The following is a 19846-nucleotide window of genomic DNA, read 5'->3' on the forward strand; positions in this document are numbered from 1 at the left end:
TCTTCCAGGAACCGAGGGTAGAATTCTCCCACCTTGAGCTGCAGTTCTGTATAGATCATGAGACATCTCATGCATCCGGTCCACATTGGGACGGTAGATGCAAAGGAGGCTGATTCGATAAAAGGCTGCATTTAGTTTAACCGTCTCACCGTGCACACTAAAATGTCCTCAACATTCACCCTCTGGTAACATCTCCAGCCTCAGTTCATGACTATAAAGGACCTCGCCATCTCTTTCAACTAGCCATACAATTCGATCCTGGCCTTACGACTCCCTTTCGTTTGATCAGGTCTCATGGCCATCTTCAAACCTTAAACTCCACCTCTCCAACTAATAGGACCTCTCTTGACTCTTGAACCACCCCAGCTACCTCTGCTGATTTCTCTGGGTAAGTCTGGCCAATTCTCGCCCTAAGTATCCTTGTAACCATGTAACTTCAAAAAATGTAAACTTCTTCCTCCCTTGCTGCCGCCTCGCCAAATCTGGGTGCATCCCAGTGTCTGGAGATCTTTCCCAGACACGCTCCTGATGTGTGATCAAATCGAGGCCAGCAGGACACTGTAATGGTAACATACAGCAAGCTGCCTGCACAGCGCCACCGGATTCGTTCCCCTCTCAGAAAACAGAATCTGCTGGGAAGGGGCAGCAAGTAGTCTACTGTAGGAGGCCTGTTGCGATGGGGGCAGGGTCATCCCCCATCGCAGCAGCCCTTCCTTTTATGCTGTTCAGCATATGTGGCCCATGCGTGGGCCTGCGCGGGGCCCATGTATATGCCATGTGTATGTTTCCAGCCCCACAGGAAGAGCAGGGAGCCCCCCCCCATTGGCGCCCTGAGCCATATAGGGCCGATTTCTAGAGCATCTATCTTACTGCCTCCCCAACCAACTCCCACCCTCCTCCAAGCACTAAAGGTGAGACCCGGAGTCACCCCTCCCGGATCTCTGTTGCCCTTTGCCTAGATAGTGGCCGTTTTATCTCGCCCGTGCAACTGCGCCGCTCTTTATTGCGACTCCCTGTCAGAGGGACTTTTTGGCTTACTGCACAAAAACCCAGACTCATTTAAAAGTGGAAAAGGTCGCTTTAATGTGACAGGCCAAAGCTTACAATCACAACGCATTAACTGGCTCCATGGCCTAACAAACTAAATAGCTATTTGAACAATCAATTAAATAACTTAAACATTTCCCATTTTCCCCCAACAATTAAATAATTAAATAACCCATTTCCTCCCTAATGATCCCTTGGATCCTACCGAATCCTTGCCCCTTTTCCAGGCGTCCCGCTTTCTCCCCAGGGGCCATGCCCCTCCAGGCTCAATACCTGATCCCCCGGGGTGACCTGCTTGTGCAAACAGCGCCACCCCCTCCTTTCCCGTGTCATTCCCCCATTGTGCTTCCCCCCCCACATCAAAAGGGGCCATGCCCCCGGCGCCCCGGCCACCTTTGACCCCGAACTCCCCTCTACACCAAACTCCTCTTACCTGTGACCTGCAGCCAGCCTGACCTGCCACATCAGCAACAATATTACACACACTTCCCCGATGCCCAGACCTGTCACACCAAGCTACCATCCCTACCCTCTTAACCGACCCCTAGACCATAAACCCCCCGCCCCCTCCTCCTCATAATCCACTGACGAACTACTCCCCCCATTACATAACCAACTTCCCTAAACAAAATGAAGGGGTGGGAGGGCGGGACAATCGCCAAGTCCTAACCGTCGCCTGTCTCCCGAACCTTCCCTGAGCCCTTAAGTACCCCGGGAGGGGCGCTCTACCCCCCGCGGCCACTCGCTGGCCGTGTGCAGCGCCAAAATACTCCCCGGGGGGAAACGCTACGCGTTCCCCCCGGAGCCCCCCTTTTGGCTTACTGCACAAAAACCCAGACTCATTTAAAAGTGGAAAAGGTCGCTTTAATGTGACCGGCCAAAGCTTACAATCACAACGCATTAACTGGCTCCATGGCCTAACAAACTAAATAGCTATTTGAACAATCAATTAAATAACTTAAACATTTCCCATTTTCCCCCAACAATTAAATAATTAAATAACCCATTTCCTCCCTAATGATCCCTTGGATCCTACCGAATCCTTGCCCCTTTTCCAGGCGTCCCGCTTTCTCCCCAGGGGCCATGCCCCTCCAGGCTCAATACCTGATCCCCCGGGGTGACCTGCTTGTGCAAACAGCGCCACCCCCTCCTTTCCCGTGTCATTCCCCCATTGTGCTTCCCCCCCCACATCAAAAGGGGCCATGCCCCCGGCACCAGAAAAACCCTCCCCCGAGGAGTTCTTTCTGCCCCACCCCCCCCCCAAACTTTTCCACCTCAAACTTTTTACCCAGTCTCCCAGCCCATAAACTAAGAAGAGCCACCCGTATTCCTCACCCGGTCATTCTCCCCTGCATGCAGAATCACCACCTCTGTAACCCCAAGCGTTCCCTCGTCCCTGCCAATATAGGAAGCAGCTGATCCCCGCCGGCCCCCCAACCCGTGCCGTCTCACCCCCCCCTTCCTTGTAACTGCACCCCTGTTACCTTCCCAAACCCTCTTTCCCCACTTCCTTCCCAGCCCACTTAACAATTCAATGGCCAACAAATCAAAACTTGCGTCAACTCCCCTTCCTTTCGCGCAGCATCTGAAAAAGAAAATACAAAATCACTGACAAGTCAAAATTATTTCAACAACAGTTGGCCCACCAAATCCTAACCACCTTCCCAACAACCCCATTATCAAACTCCCTGCCGTACCCCTTATATTTCCCAGACCTCCAACGTCCCAATCTTTTCACCTTGTCTTCTGACAAAACCCCAGCCCGGTACCCTCAGATGCTGCGCCCCTCCTAAAGTAATGAGTCCCGAAATCCTCTTCCTTTTCTCCCACTGCCACCAACTCCTTCCGCGATACCCCTAGCACCTGGAACTGGGCATAAGACCTTGCTCCCACGATCCATCCGAAACCACGAGCCCCTTCCCTTCTTATCCGTCTTAGACCTTTTAATCTTGATGTCTAAACCTTCTTCTGTAATTTGAACATCTTCCCACTACAGTCCCACTACCCCCCCTTTTCCCCCCGACCAACTCAAAAACCCTGAAAGTCCCCACACAATAACCACGTAAAAACAAGTCGCAGACAGCTCCCCTACAAGCAATAAACTATTTGTTCCACTTGTTGTGCCCAGTTTATTCCTTTACATTCCTGCATTGTCCCCCCTGCACCGGGGGCCCACGTGCACCCCCGCCCATGCAGGCCCTTTAGTTTATTCCTCCTCACGCCATTGCACCAGGGGCCAAACCTGCACCCCCGTCCATGCAGTCCCTTACATATAACTCTTCAAGCTCCTCGCGTTCATTACCACCTTTTTTTTTTTTTTTTTTTCTTCGCCTGCACCAGGAGCCCTAATGCACCCCCGTCCATGCCGACCCCTTTTCTGCCTTACTCCTCTCCACCGCTGCACCAAGAGCAAACCTGCGCCCCCGTCCATGCAGTTCCTTCCATATCACCATCTTCAAGCTATTTGCGTCCGTTACCACCTGTTTCCCACCTGCACCAGGGGGCCTAGTGCACCCCCGTCCATGCAGGCCCCCCCCCCTTTTTTTTTTTTTTTTTTTTTTTTTTACTCCTCTCCACCGCTGCACCAGGGGCCAAACCTGCGCCCCCGTCCATGCAGACCATTACACCTAAATCCTCTTCCGGCACCTCGCTTTTCTGTTCCACTTTTTTTTTTTTTTTTTTTTATTTTAGCTGCACCAGGGGCCCTAGTGCACCCCCGTCCATGCAGACCCAACTCCTCACTTCCCCCTGCTGCACCAGAGGCGCTCCCGCACCTCCGTCCATGCAGCCTGAAACCTACTCACCTTGTCGTGCGGCAAGCGTGAGAGCTTCACCCCCGTCGTCCCTGCCCTCCAAACGACAGCTACCTCCCCTTAACAATTACCACCTTTACATACCCCTTGCGGCCCTCCCCTACCTACGCGTCTTCCTCCTCACCCTTTTCCTGCCCCCTTTTCAGTTGCCCCAACCATCTTTCATCAAACCTTGTGCCCCCCCCTCCTTTTACATTAAACTGAGCCCGACCTACCAGCACACCCCAATTTACCTGGTATGCGGTCCTTCCCCCCCACTTCCTTGCCCCGCTCCTCGCCCTGACTCACTGTCCCCTGCCTGCAAACACTCTGTAACCGGATGCCGACCCGCACACCTGCTGCACTCGTGTTTAAATTTGCACATCCACCTCGTGCAGCCTCCTTTATTGAACGCCCAACATGCAGTTGAGGGCTGCCCTCCGCCTCCTCCCCCCACCCCCTCATGGGCGGGGCGACCAAGAAAGGGCCGGTAAGGCACAGGCAGCCCACTCGCCGTGTGCAATGTCGGGGCTGGCCTCGTTGGGGCCATCCATTGCAGCCAAAGATCCATATCTATCTCCCCCCAGACCGCCTGACTGTCCTCCGCCATTCTCGCTCTAAATTCCTCATCATACCTTACCCAAGCAAAGCCCCCAAAGCTCGTGAAAGCCTTCCTTATTACATCCATGTATTTAAGCAGGGCCACGCAACGCTCCGGGAATTTTTCGCAATACACGCTGGCATAAATGATAAACGCCGACGTCCAATTCTCAATGGTCACCGGGACCCTCGGGCGTGAAGCCAGCTCTCTCTCTTCCTCTTTAGACCCCTCTTTCGCTCTCACCTCCCTATGCAGCAACTTGAAGACATCCACAAATTCACCTCCCCGTATCTTCTCCCTGGTTGCTGCCATCAAATGTGCCCCCAATGGCTTTGTTATCCCCATGTATGGCAATTTCTTCTCCTTTCCCTTTACCTCCACCTCTTTATCTTTTTCCGCCTGCACCTCGAGCCCCAATGGTTCCACCACCTTGTCCGTTTGGACCTCCACTGAGCAAATGTTCTTTCCAACCCCTTCAGCTCCAAAAGCCTGCACCCCTACTTCCTTCATCACACCTTGTAGACCACCCCGGTCATCTCCCAACCCCCTATTTGTGACCCCTCTCTGCCATGCAGATGACCATTCCCTTTCCCCCTCACCTCTTTCCACGCCTGCCATCTGTGGCCTGGCCTCCACACCGCTGCTCCTCCTCTCCATTCTCAGAGGGCTCCTGCTGCGGGGACAAAACATGTCAGCACAATCGCCCAGCCAATACTTTCCTCGACCCATTTCGCCCCGACCCCCTTGTACTTCCCTTTCCCCGTCCCATCTTGAACTTCTTCTCTCCTCCGCCCTTCCCCTTTCCGCCCTGTAATCCTCAAATTCCCATTGCCCCCCGTATTCATCCCAACCAACTTCATCACCCCTTAAATACCATTGAGGGTGCGGGCTTCTGCCCGAGATGATTTGCAGATCTTCCTCCGAGCCCGGGGCGTCCGCCCCGCCACTCCGCTGACGTCTTCTCGGCGTGGCTGTGGGAACCTCTGTCTGGTCCTCTTCTCTTGGGCGAGGCGTTCCGACCTCCACCCTGACATCCTCATTGCTAGGGGCCGTGCTGTGCCCTCTAGGCTCTCCTTGCGTTGACTGAGGAGGGGCCGTACCAAAACCCTCATCCTCCATCTGCACAGCGGGGGCTGCGCAGCGCCCTCCGCCCCCACTCCTCCTATCCGGGGGGGCCGTTCCGCGCCCCACCCTACCCTCCTCAATTGACGGGGACCTCTCCCTCCTTCTCCCACCCGCGCTCTTCTGCAGGTATTTTCCCCCTCTTCCTCTCTGCCCTGCCACACCCACCTGCCCTCCACCCCTGCCCCCACTGTTGTTCCCTCGGTCTCTACCCACTCGAGCGCTCCCCTCTACCCTGGAGCTATCATACCCTTCCTCCCTTTCTGGCTGACCCCGTGAACTCATTAAACCCCCATCTGCCCTCATGTCTATCTCCCTCCTCATCTTCCTGCCCCTAGATTCCCAAATCTCCCCTATTCCTGCCGTAGGGGTGCAAGCCACCACCGCCGCCAATGCACCGTCTGCCGCCGCTCTGCGCTGCGGCCGGCCCCCACCGTTCCCTTCCTCTCCCGTAACTTCCCCTACCGCACTCCCCAATTGGGCTTTAGTTGCCCTGCTAATGATTTCCAGGGCCTTCTTCAAGGCCCCGGCATCCACCAGCCCCTTCTTGCTCGCCCCCCGGCCTGTCATTGTGCACACTAAATTGTGTGTGCCCAGCCAATACAACCCTTAGAAATTGCCCTAAATAATCTATGCCCCCGAGCCGGGACCTACCCGTGGACTAGCCCTTACGGCCTTGTAACCTAACCAACTCAAAAGGAGCAAAGCGCCCCCAAAAAACCCCAAACCACACACACACCTAGTGTGAAACCTTGAAAATATCCTCCCTAATAGAGCCAATGAATAGCAGGCCACAAATTTAACTAACCTTCCTTAACTGTATATATATATATATTTTTTTTTTTTTTGCTTCCCTACTGCTAAATTGAAAATTATAAATTAGCCAAAAATTTTTTTTTTTTTTTTATTCCCCCTGCCCCACTACCCCTTATCACCCTGCCCTCCCCCTCCCCACCCCTATTCCGGAAGCGGGAGCCCTACAAAAACTCCCAGAAGCAAGCCCTTGTTAGCACTTGCTAACAGGCAGAACACTGCCACCTGGCTGTGTCCGGAGCGCACCGCACTCCGCACTAACAATCGGGCGCGGCTCCTTTAAACCTGCCGCCCAGCCCCCTATAATGCGCGAGCGTTGGGAAAAACGCCCACGCACGCAGAACGAAACGATCGGAGCGGAGCGGGAGGATCTCAAAAGAGCCCCGCGTAACCAACTCCGCGGATCAGCTGCGGCTCCGCTCCCCCTTTAGCCCCCACCGCTGACACGAACAAAGAGGATGAGTAATCCTCAACCGACAAAAGGACACGGAGCCCCACAAGCCTTTCCCCCGCTCGCGGGCCGCCCACCTGCAGGCACAGGAACCTCGCTAGGCCGAAAGGACACGGAGCCCCAAAAGCCTTTCCCCCGCTCGCGGGCCGCCCGCCTGAAAGCACAGGAACCTAGATAGGCCGGTAAGCCGAGAGGGGTGTCTTATTTACGGCACCCCTCCTACCCAGCTACCTAAACCAACTTTTACTTTTATTTTTTTATTTTTTTTTTTTTTTTAATAATTACCTACCCGCCCTCTCGCTCCCTAGATCCCCTATCTCACCTGCACTAACCGACAGCTAGGCCCGGGGACACAGGGAAGGCTCGGGAGAAGGCAACGGGACCTGTGCAATCGCCAAGTCCTAACCGTCGCCTGTCTCCCGAACCTTCCCTGAGCCCTTAAGTACCCCGGGAGGGGCGCTCTACCCCCCGCGGCCACTCGCTGGCCGTGTGCAGCGCCAAAATACTCCCCGGGGGGAAACGCTACGCGTTCCCCCCGGGGCCCCCCTTGTGACTTTGGCCGCTTCTCCTGTCTGCACTGCCCACACGCCGGCCATTGAAAGCAGCATTTCTGCTTCCCTAATGCCGATATGCCCCATTCTGTCAAAAGAGAAGTCGCTGCGTTGTGGGAAAGCTTTTCATGGGGAGCAGTGTGTCTACAGTGTGTGCAATTTGTCTCTGGGTTTGATGCAAGTCCCGAACATTTCTCCCAACCTCTCTCAGACGTGCGCGTCTCTCTCTTCTCTCTCTCTCGTGCAATTGCACATGCATCCATCTGGCACCCCCTTTTCATTGTCAAGCTGCATTGTCGCCATGCATCTTACTTAATGCTTCATGTATGGTAATCGGTGCAATTAAGCTTTCACATGATCACCGGTGAACCCCGTGGAGAGGGGTGTGTTGGTGGGGGTGGTGGGATGGAGCTTAATTGACTCGTGGTTGCAAGCTCTGCAATGCTGCACCTGTACTGTGTACCTCCGCCAGGGAACCATTGCCGCAACGTGTCTAAAAATGTCTGTGTCTTGTGTTCACATTACTAAATGGATGTGTTTGCTTGTGGGACATTTGCACTGTTTTGTACCTTTTCTGTGTGATGGAAGCTTGAAACGTTGCTGCACAGGTTGCAACTGTTGGGCGTGTTAGTGAAGTTTTCAGTCTGTTGCTTGTGCTGTTCAGTGTGTGAGCAGAAACTGCGACTTCTGCTACCCGGGTTGCACCCGTACTGCATGTGTGCAACTAGGCTTCCTGGTTGCGCTGGTTCTGTGCGAATAAGCAAAGTTGTTCTATTTCTCCCCATTCCTTGCTTGTTCAGTGGGTCAGTGAAGTTTGCGCTGCTCCTGTCCAGGCTGCACTGTCTGATAATCTATGAGGGAAGCTTGCACGTTTGCACTGTCTGTCACGAGTGTGTGAGTGAATCCAACCCACCAATCAACCGGCAGAGAAGCAGTCCTCACTTGGGGTAGGTGTGCTTGGTGCAAGAGGGAGGCGTTTCTCGTCCAGTTTCCTGTCGGGGCCTGGGCCTGTAACCATCAGCAGAACACTGGACTCCCAACCAGTAATCCACCGAAGCCCCTTCCAACAGGAGCTGGGACCCTGTCGAGTTGCTGTGCAGGGATGGATACTACCAAACAGGCACTTCAACTCCACTCCAAAATGGCCACCGAGACCCTCACGGAAGCCGCATCGGCCATCCGAAGCTGCGGTGCAGCTCTTTGCAAGGCCTCCTTATTGACTAGTAGGTCCTGAAAAGGGCTCTGACCCCATCCGCCGGCTGCAGAGCTGACCCCATTCCAAAGCCCGTTTGTAAGGCTTCAGAAGCCTATCTGGGCCTGGGCCTGTAACCATCAGCAGAACACTGCGCTCACAACCAGTGATCTGCTGAAACCCCTTCCATCAGGAGCTGGGACCCTGCAGAGTCACTGTGCAGGGATGGATACTACTGAAGAGGCACAGGTGTAGACAGGGTAGGGCCTGAGTGGGCAAGGCCCACCCAAAATCTGTAAATGCCCACTAAGCAGCGCTGTGTGGGCACCAGTAAGGAGACCAGTGCCGGTAATCCCTTACCGACCCACTACGAGGTCCCTTAGCGGGTCCCTCCGTTAAAGCGTGGTCTGACCTGGTGTTATGGACGTGACCCGTTAAGGGACCAGGACGCAAATAGCGGGCTTGACATACGCCAGCCCGTTATTTGCGCCCTCCCCATTCCCATTGAGCCCTATGGGGGCTGAAATGGGAATGGGGAATGGCATTTTCAATGGGGACTTACCGGTCCGCAAAGGTCAGACTACACCGGTAAATCCCCATTGAACTAGACCAGTGCCGGACCCGTTATTGGTGGCAGTCATGGTGCAAATAGCGCCATGACTACCACCAACCTCGGAATGAGGCCCTCTGTCTTCATCAATCCACATACTTGTAGGTTCTGAATGGGGTCCCCTTGCAGGGGTAGCCTACTGTAAATACATGGTCCCAGACAGGACAGGTCACTGCCCTTGGAACTGAGAACTGGGAGCTTGCTTCAGGTTGACACAGTGCATATGAAAGAGGTGTTGGGGTTTCCTGTCTCCTTTGTTTTAGCCTGTTTGAAGAATACTCTATTAGTATGGTAATTATGTTAATTGCTGCCACCATCTGCAGAGGGTAAACAAACGAACAGGGCAGATCCATGGAGCCTTTGATAGTTAATTAGGCTGGCCATGGTAGGAGGAATGTTTTGGCCCTCCCCTTTCTCAGATGCATCATATACTCCACCTGTCAGATCCCTGATATGACATGGAGTACACCGGTCTATGTGTATGTCGTGCGGTGAGCATAGGCAAATGTGTTTTCGGATTAGCCCCACACATTTTCCAGAGGTTGATTTAAAAAAAGCCCAGGCGAGCGCTCACCCACTGTGAAGATCTTTGAATTCCTCAGTCCACTTGGGACCTACATGTACAGCCCTCCACGGCCGTTTTCCGTTTGTTTGTCCTACTCTGGCTCTATACACTCACAGTGCATATATTTTCTGCCAACTTTCCCCGAGTGCATATGAGCTGTGACTTTGAGTGTGGAAAGTATGGGTGTGTGTTGCACGGTCAGAGGTTTTCAGTGCGTGGCTCACTGAAGTATGTGCCTGATTGGATTTCACCAGGTAGTTTAGGGAATACTGTGTGACTACAGAGCATGCAGATCATCTTTGGGGTGCTCAGAGTAACTTCGGGTGTGCAGGGGGTTTCTTAAGATGTGCATATTTCGGCTTATGGGGTGCTTTGATAGGCCTAGTTGCTGAGTGTGTGCACAAAGTGGCCAAGGGTGAGTAGAGTGTGGCCGAGTCGGTGCAGATAACTATTGGCATGGCCAAGAAGGGAGCAGAGCATGACCGACCATAGCTGCAGAGAGAAGGCCTGAGGGATTTCCGCGCGTGGCCCTAGGAATATGCAGAGCACGGCCTTGCGGGGTGCAGAGTGATCAAGGCTTCTTCGGGGTGTGGTTTAAGTGAGGCTTAATGCAAGCGGGGGGGGGGGGGGGGAGCTGAGGGTATTCACAGCATAGCCGGTCAAGTGGCACAGCGAGTAGAGCGCTCACTTTGACATCTGTGCAGAGCCCCCTAACGCAGGTTCGAATCCTGGCAAGGCCAAACTCAGCCTTTCATCCTTCTGAGGTCGATAAATGAGCACCACACACTGTGGGTAATAATAAGCAGTGCACAGATACCTGAGGGTTCGTAGCACTATATAAATGCCAAATTATTATTATGACCCAGGGTGTGCAGCGACTCGCTGTGGGCGTGTGCAGTATACATACGGGTTTGTGGACAGTGTGCTCTTTGTGGGTCATAAACCGTCGGGGGGCGGGCTTCTTTCACTGCTTTCCCGTTATGGACTTCTTTATATTGACGCGGGTTCCCAATTGGTGACATGCCAAGAGCCCAGGGGTCTACGAGCATAGGATGTTCTCTTGCAACCGCAGCTACCAAGGAGCCGGCAGCTCAGTGCCCTCTTGTTCTTCTGCCACGAAGGTCTGCTTAAGCATCCAGTCAGCATGATGCATGGTGCGCCCTCCTGGTCAGTCCTTGCGGGAGTGGGCCCTCTGCTCTGCCCTGCCCGACCCCCTATTCTTCGCTCTTTAATAGGATTAGGAAGAAAGGGGATTTGCTGTGGTTTATCGTGAGCTGCCGAAGTCCTGAGCTCATGAAAGGAGACGTGGCACGGTGGGCCTCTAGCGGAGATTGAAACGCAGTCTTAACGGGGAGAAAACAAATTATGTTATGATAACAAGAAAGGGAAGCAGAGAGCAGGAATGGACTGAGGAGTCAGTGGGCCGTGCTGTCGGGAGCTTCGCACCCCAGGAGACTGCCTTTTGGTGGGAGCTGCTGCGTGGGAACACGTGTACCAATTAGTGTCCTCTCCAGTGCCCAAGGTCTGCCAGTGTCAGGAGGAGCTCAGGCCTTTCATGACTTCCCCCAGAGAGTTGGAGCTGCCAGACTGCCTGGCATAATCAGCATTGTCAAGTGCAGGTATTAATTAGGTTGGGCACATGTCTAAATAGCTGTAGAACCTAAGGTTCTGCTGCCTGCGCCGAGCGCCCTCATCAGTATAGGAGCATACATGCTTGGGCCAGACCGTATATTGCACATCTGTGTGCTGGCACACCTGGGAGGAACAGGTTAGTTGGGCAATGGATCCCTGTGTTTCGGCATGGAAGAAGGGTCATGCTGTCTGGGCCCTGGATTGCATGCATCCGCTGGGCCCGGGTCTGGGCAGGAAAGGTCTGCCAGGGTCCTGAATACCACGTACCTGCATGGCAATATGCCTCAAGCATACTTGATGGGGTTTTTGTTCCTTATATGTTAGACTGTTTACTTGGGCGGAACATCCTGTAAGACCCTGGCTTCCCATGCGCCCTATGGTAGCATGAAAGGGAGTCCTGCATTGTTTGAGGCCTGCATCCTCTACCCACGGAGGGTAGCATGCCCGGGGAAAAACAGACTCACAGGACCATGGATTCCTGTTACCTGTATTTCACTTAATTTATCTATAGAGTTTCTGCAGAGTGCAAAGATGTGAACTGAAGGGGAGGATGGCGGCGAGGTGGTCCAAGTGAAGATCAGTGAGCCTGGGGTGGTTGCTATGGCCGGCAAAATGTGGTCATGTGGTTTAAGCCTAAAATTAATGCGGGCCGCGTGGTACACTGTATGGTATAGGCTGTGCATGGTTCCTGCTGGAAGACCTGCTTAAATGCCGCGGCAGTGGTTGACATGGGCTAGGCCTACTACGAGACCACTCGCCCCTGCAAGGGTTTTCAGGGGCAGAAGTCCTCCACCTTGGAAGTGTCTCTGTGTCTCTTTTTCGCTAAAACTAAATCCCCCCAAGACAGAGTTTATTCTCCTCTCTAACGCTGCACCTTTCTTTGCACTCCAGCACTGGCTCGCTGCACTATTTCTGCTTGGTATATCCCCGACCTTTGTCTCTTCCACTCAATCCCTAGGCTTTACAGTGGACTCTTGCCTTTACATACAATCCCACTCTTATTCAATCTAAAAATACTGTTGGTTGTATCTTCATCTATATAGTTCCCTCCCCAACTAATTGCTGTACCGCCGTTCGGACCTGCGTACTTTCCAGGCTACGCGGCGGTAACTCTCTTCTTTCCGGTCTGACTGCATCACTTGCTCCACTCTGTTCTTCATTGTCCTGCCCGCATGCTCTCTGGGTCCCACTGCTTCTCCTACATATCCAATATAAGCTGTGCTGCATCAAGTTCAAGGCACCTGCTATTAGGATTCCCATTGATCTGTGCCTAAAGCTTCCATTAGCCAGAATATCCCTCACCTGGAAATGCCTATGTTCTCTCGTGCAAGACGCTACACATTCAGGCCTTTTCTGCAGCCACACATTGACTGTACAATTCTGTTCCCGCCTACATCAGGCAAATCCGTGACCAGCTTGCTTTTTCTTTACTCTTGCCTCCCCTTCCAGCTAGTGCACAGATCCCTGAAGTTTCTGAATCATGTGTAATCTTTTGTTCTAATGCTCTTTTTCCATAGTTTTGTTATTTCTTAGATCAGGCTATCCTGTTGCCGTTTTTAATTCAATTGTTTTGTACAGCACCTTGAGCCATCTTCGAAGACAAAGATAAAATTATGTGATGAGTCAGTATAAGGGTAGTGGAGGACCTTAAGAAGCCTAAAATCGTACAGACCCTCCGGGCGACCACATTCATTTGAGACCTGGGTTCAGTGCTTGCTCCCTGGAAGCAGGCTGCAAGCCCAATTCAGGTGGTCACAACAATGGGAGAGATCTTAAGTCTGCTGGGCCTGCTAGCTAGTCCTCTGTTTTAGATGTGTTAGGGCAAAGGCTATTGTGGGTACCTATCTGTTCCTTGATGTGCAGTAGGCAGACAGTACTGTCTTGCTGGCCGCCAACATGGCTACGAGTGATGTTCAAGTTGGGCGTTGCCTCCTTCCCTTCTTTATGCTAGCTTGTCTCTGGCAGGGTCAGGCTGCTTACTGTGTTCCCTGTATGTATGTATAGCTGTCTGGTAACATGCGTGGATGACATTTCTATGGCTTCTTACCTGTTTTTTTCTTTTCTCTGTGCAGAACACTGATGACCTGCTAGTGGCTTCTGCAGAGTGCCCGAGCGACGACGAGGATTTGGAGGAGTGTGAGCCTAGCACTGGTGAGTTTGTTTCCCGTCCCCCTCACTCCTTCCACTACTACCCCCCCACCCGGAAACCATACTTAAAGGCCCCCTTAGCTCTGAGTCTGGGTAGAACAAATTCTAAAACTTCTGTGGTTAGAAAGAAAGAGGGATTAAGGTCCATCTTGTACTACCGAGCTCCAATACCACCTTCCAAGTCACTTCCCCTTTCGTTTTGGCTCTGCGTGGATAGAATGGGGATGAATTATTGTCGTTCTACAGAACAGCAGTCACACACAAATACAATTGCAATAATATTGAAACGACTGCCCTAGTGGCAATGGCTTGTCTTCAAGCAGACTGAACATCCATCCACATATCTGTGGAAGCAAGAAAGAAACAGATGTGTTCAGTACTGTAAGGTGGAAGTTTAGCAGCGATAAAATGGGCAATACTTCACCGCCAGGAAGAAGCTTTCTTCAGGGTGAATATCCTGTGCCACATGTTCGCATCATCTCTTACACTAACATGGCTGTGTCTAATGGAAAAGCCATGGAAATGTTCCATAGTCCGCCAGCCAAAAATGCTTTCAACATTCCTTTCACCAATGAGGCATGTTTTTAATGTCTCGTCATACACTGTGATCTTGCATGTGAGAATTTAGCTACTCGGGAAACTTCCTCATGTCATAGCAAACCTTTGGGCATCTTCATAAATGTCCCAAAAATTCCAAGGAAGCGTTCCTGCAATTGCTGGGATCTCCTTCAAATGTCCAATTGAGTACTGGCATCCCTTTGTGATGCCCCACCAGTCGCTTTCAGTGCTTCTTTATGTTCCTTCAGATGGCAGGAATTCTCGATGAATGTCATTAATTGGGGGCCTGGCCCTAATGTCGTGTTAATCATTGGTGCATCTTAATGTACAATTAATCTCTGACCTTTGTCCTAATATCCAATTAATCACTCGGCATTTCCCCAACACCCATCAATTTCTGGTGGTTATCATAATAGTCTGTTCATGACAGGGCCATCTTTGCAATGTCCCACTGGCCGGCTTAGATGGTCCTAATGCCTTAGTAATTATTGGGGAGTCTTCCAAATGTCCTACTAGTCACCAGACTGTTATCTTAAGACCACATTAAAACCCAGGGTTCTCTCTTATGTTCATTTAATCATTGGGGCATCTTCCTAAAGTCCAAGTCATCATCTGTCTCCTTCCAAATGACTATTTCATGATTATGACATGTCGCTAATGCCACATTACCAATGGCCCTTTAGTGTAGCATAACTGATATGCCACATCACACATTTGCAACATACACTCATAAAACACCTGACCTACCTCTTGCAAGCCTTCCAGCCAGATCACTTAGTGAAGATTCGGTTTACCCTGCACTGTTAGGATAACCCATCTGTCCTTTACTAATTACTAAGCATGTCTCCCCAATCCTCGGATGGCTAGTGATGGTTATGTTTAATGTCCATGAATTATATGAGACCTTTGAAAGGGTCTATTAATCCATGGAAATCTTCCCCATAGCCATCTCACCATTGTTTGCAGAACCCTCTTATACCCCAACCACGAGATGCTCTTTCTAACATATAAATGCTCAGGCGCACATACCATGTGATTCACTGATCACCATTTGCAGAATCCTAATATACCTGAAAGACGAGGAACTCTTTCTAACAAACAATACTGAAGAGGGAATCCCATTGATCATCATCTGTGGAACCCTAATACGCCTCAACCACGAGGGACTCTCTCTAATGAACAGTGCTAAGGAGGGCACACCATGTATTTCACTGACCGCAATTTGTAGAAACCTAATACACCTGTGACGAATCAACTTGCGGACACCAGTGGTACAGGGATGAATATCGGTTTCTAAATCATCAATCAGCCCCACGCCTCCAGCACACCAGAAGGAAGGGATCCAAACAGATTGGAAACACAAGCAAATTATAAACTTCCTTGTCCAATTTTGGTAACGTGGATGGAACAGCAATATTGTCACCGCAAGGTCGTGGAGCTTTGGTTAGTTGCAACACAACGAAAATACAATTATTACTCAATGATAAAAGGGAATGTCCAGTCAATGTTGTATGAAAATATCTACTTTATTCTTATCAAAGCAGACAGTTCTAGCACACAACAAAATACAAACCACCATGTAAGGGAATGCAGAGGACAGACAGTTTCAAAGAAGGAAAAGGGATGCACTCTGGATACTGACAGGAGGGTAGTCGGTAAAGTAATTAATCGCAATAGTTCAAGGATACTTGGTTTCAACAGAAAAGAAGCAATGGGTTGTAAAATTGCACTAGGAGTCTTCAGAGAAGGACAAGGGGGACAGAACCACAATGTAGCTTGCGTTTGTAGAAGTTCTTGGTGCTCGACAGGGTCAAGTTGGTTTCAGGGCGCCTTGCAGCTTCTGCAACAGTGTTCCAGATGGGAGACAGCTGCGGGTATCAGGTGGCAGGCAGTTCGGCGAGCAATGCTGGAAAGACAGCTGCAGGCTGGCCTACACGGCAGCTCGGGGTCAAGAATTGCTGGCTCTGTGCTGGTCGGCGGGTCTGAAGCACTGGTCGAGGAGTCTCAGATGGTGTTATCGATTGCGGCATGACAAAAGTCAGCGGTGCAGTCGGTTGCAGCTCGAGGAGCTTGACTGCCTCAGAAATGTCCTTTAAGGCGGACGTCGGAAGATGCTTGTCGATGCACTCCTCCTAGCTTCTTCACTGGACTTGTGGTGGATGGCCCAAAGCTGAGGAGAGTGTTGTGGCCAACTGCCTTGTCCTGGATTTGGTTCAGAGACTCTTTGGCAATTCCCACCTAGGAAGCTTGCTTGCAGAGCCTAGAGGGGCATGCTGTGTGCTGGCTGGGTACCGGTTCTGGAGCTGCTGCAGAGTCCTCTGTATTCAGTATCTCCCTCTGTTCCCTGGGAGATGTTTAGGGGAGGGATCTTGCTTCCCTCTTTGGAAATCCTGGCCTTCCTTCACTGGCAGAAGCTGTAAGGCAGACTGTACCTCCAGTCAGGGTCCAAATTAGTTCTTCTTGTTACTCCTTCCAAAATATTCAGATGATCTGGCCAAAAGTGGGGCTAGACCCTCTTTTAAAGCCAGATTGGCCACAGTGATTGGTGTAGGCAAAGCCTACCTTAATGAACCAATCCTGGGTCCCCACCAACAATCTCCTGTATACATGAGGTCTGTCTTAAGCAGAGTGCTTTACAACAGAAAAGGTGAAGGGGTTAAAACATGTAATACTAAGTTCTACCCATCTTCCTGTCTGTTGTGGATCAAATGGTAGCTCTAGTTAATGGAGCTCTCTGGGGTTCCTGATTAAAACGGCAGGTTTCCCTTGAAGCTGCAGCGAGAACAGACTTTCTGGCTCCATCAATACACATTCTCGTACCTTCTGAATGGGGTCCCCCTGCGGGGGTTGCCTACTGTAAACACATATTCCCAGGCATGACAGGTCACTGCCCTTGATACTGAGATGCGGGAGCTGGCTTCAGGTTGACACAGTGCATATCAAAGGTTGTTGGGGTTTCCTGTCTCCTTTGTTAACCTCTGCAGCCAGGTTCTGTATGGGTCTGTTTGAAGAATACTCTATTAGTATGTTATTTGCTGCCACCATCTGCAGAGGGCAAACAAATGGACGAGGAGGATCCATGGGGCCTTTGATAGTTAATTAGGCTGGCTATGGAGGAGGAAGGTTATGCCTTCTCCCTTCTGAGATGCCTTGATGTACTCTTGGTTGTCATATTCTAACTAAATATGACAGGGGGCCGGGCCTCTAGGCTGTGCCCACCCACAGTGCACAGGTCTATGTGTATGTCGTGCAGTGAGCATAGGAAAATGTGGGCGGATTAGCCCCACACATTTTCCGGAGGTTGACTACCATCATTCCTCACAACACCTCAACCAGAGGGGACTCTTTCTAACATACTGTGCTGAGTATGACATACAATGTATTTCACCGATCATGTTTAGCATAATCCTATCACACCTCAAACATGGGGGGCTCTTTCTAACATACAGTGCTGAGGCTATTCCATTGATCATCATTTGCAGAATCCTCATGCACCTCAACACTGGAGGGCCCTTTCTAATACACAGTGCTGAGGCGGGGGAGGAGGTACAATGTTTTACAACCATTATATTTAGCAAAACACTCATATACCACAACCATGGAGTGTTTCCAACATACAGTGCCCATGAGGGCATACCATGTATTCCACTGATCATCCTTCGCATACTCTTCACATCTCAACCACGGGGGACGCTTTCTAACGTATAGTGCTAAGGAGGACATACCATGTATTCCACTGATCATCCTTCGCATACTCTTCACATCTCAACCACGGGGGGGGGGGGGTAATGGGGGTCTTTGTAACCTACAATGCTGATGTGGGCATGCCAGGTATTCCACTGAATTAAGGAGGGCAGTCTTGGAATGTCAGAGAAAGTGTAAATCTAGCAGAAGATGCATGTATTCCGCTGGAATGCAGCCTAGTCCTGAGTGATTGCTTGTGCAGAGAGAAATCCATTGACAAAATATAGGACCATAGTTTAAGTATCTTTTTCTAGATTTGTTGTCAGTAGATTTCTTGACTTTTAACAAGTGTGGATTCAACAAATTATTTGTCACCAGGGGGGATGACAAGTGTGCCGGTTGTGGAAAAAAACATGCACTATTTCCACGTACCGCTCTGCTAAAGTACGAGTTTCGTTACCGAAGCTCTTCATATACTTCTTCTTTTGTGTGGAGCAATTTTCTTCCAAGCAAAAGCATTGCTGCATGCACTATTACCCCATACCATAATATGATTTCCTCTTGGAGTTCTATGGGATTCCGAAATAAGGAATAACTTAAGGGTCTGCATGACTTAGTCGTGCGGGCCCTTCCAGTTACTGCATGCGTACTGCATGCAGTAACAATAATTCTGTTTGCCAGTATTTCTGCTGGTATTACCAACAAACTCGTAATAACCTCCTAACTAATCGAAAATGGTGTGGTCGGCATTGGTAATGAGTTACCCAAAACCTTAGCATGTATTGATTTGCAGATATAAAAAACATACATGCACCCACCACCCAGGAGAATGCTAGCAATGATTTGCTTGAACATTTAATATTAGCACCCACAGCGGGTGGGTCAACCAATCAGGTTGCTCAAAACTCTGTCTGAACCCAACAATCCAACCCCGAGTTCTGAGCAACCTGAGTAGTGGAGGCACCCGCTGGCCATGTTCCCTCCCATTCCCACCTCCCCGTCTCTCCCCGTCTCCAACCCTCCCCTGTCCCGCCATCCCCCACTCACCTGCTGCGTGAACGCCGCACCTTAACCGACTCCACCGAGGGCCACTATAGAAATGGAAATGGGGCTCAGAAGCCCTGACTTCCAGTATCATGGCGGCCATGTTAGGTGAGGAATGGATGCATTTGTATGCATCAGCGGGTCACACACTGTTGGCACCCCAAGGGTTAGTCTTGGGGTGTTAATAGCAATAATAGCAATAAGCTCCTGTTCTGAGGGCTTCACCGGTATTAACAGCGCTTCCCTCAGGCCTATAATTTGGGGCCTCGGCCCATTACCATCCGCAGAATCCCCAAAGGGAGCTTATTGCTGTAGTAAAGAGTAACATGTTAATGAACTGCAAGAAGTCAAATTACTCCTGGCCTGTTTTTCACTCTTGCCGAAGTATTTTGTACATATAGCTTAGAGACTGAAATATTGTGTGTATTGTGCTCATGAATGAAGTTGCTAACACAGAATAGATGCAAACATCTAGCACCCTCCAACAAGGTTTGACCTCCATTGGCTTCTATGGGCCCTCTGTCCAAACAGATCTTATTTCACCCTCCTGTACTTACAATGCCTAGCAGTGATAGTTAAGCTGCATCTGAGGGATACCAGTTCATGCACACATTTGCTTTCTAACCAGTTAGAGTGGGACTGACCCATCTCTAGCTGAGGGAAGGATTTGACGCTAATAGCTGTTTTAAGCGATTTTCTGAAGTTGATGAGATCTTCCTGAAGCCGCAATAACAGGGACATATTATTACAAAGGTGTGGGGATTCAGGTGGGTAACGCCATATTTCCTATTTTGGTTTGTTGTTAGTCCCTCTGCGACAGCTCTGGGTTATGTGTCTTTTTAGGTGGTGATGATGATGTATTTAGGTCCCCTGGAACATTAGGCTAGTGCGCCGCGCAGAGGTTTTTGAGGTTGATCCACTGGTCACTGGAGAGCCGTGAAAGAATGAGGGCGCAGGTGTGGTGCAATGTCTGATTCTGAGCCCCAATGTCATACACAGCGTCTTATTCTGGAAGGAGTGTTTGGAGCTAATTCAT

General features: G+C 50.8%; 1 protein-coding gene across 26 annotated transcripts in view; it reads left to right on the top strand.

Annotated features, from left to right (window-relative positions):
- The window catches only part of NRXN2 (neurexin 2), a 2524532-nt gene that overhangs the window by 2395527 nt on the left and 109159 nt on the right, over positions 1-19846 (top strand). For all 26 annotated transcript variants that reach the window (XM_069645062.1, XM_069645065.1, XM_069645068.1 and 23 more), the window contains one exon: positions 13449-13527. In XM_069645062.1, coding sequence (XP_069501163.1) covers positions 13449-13527 — 79 coding nt within the window. The remainder of the gene's footprint in view (positions 1-13448; positions 13528-19846) is intronic.

This window comes from Ambystoma mexicanum, chromosome 2p (genome assembly GCF_040938575.1).
Source record: "Ambystoma mexicanum isolate Mex_15411 chromosome 2p, UKY_AmexF1_1, whole genome shotgun sequence".
NCBI classification, from domain to species: Eukaryota; Metazoa; Chordata; class Amphibia; order Caudata; family Ambystomatidae; genus Ambystoma; species Ambystoma mexicanum.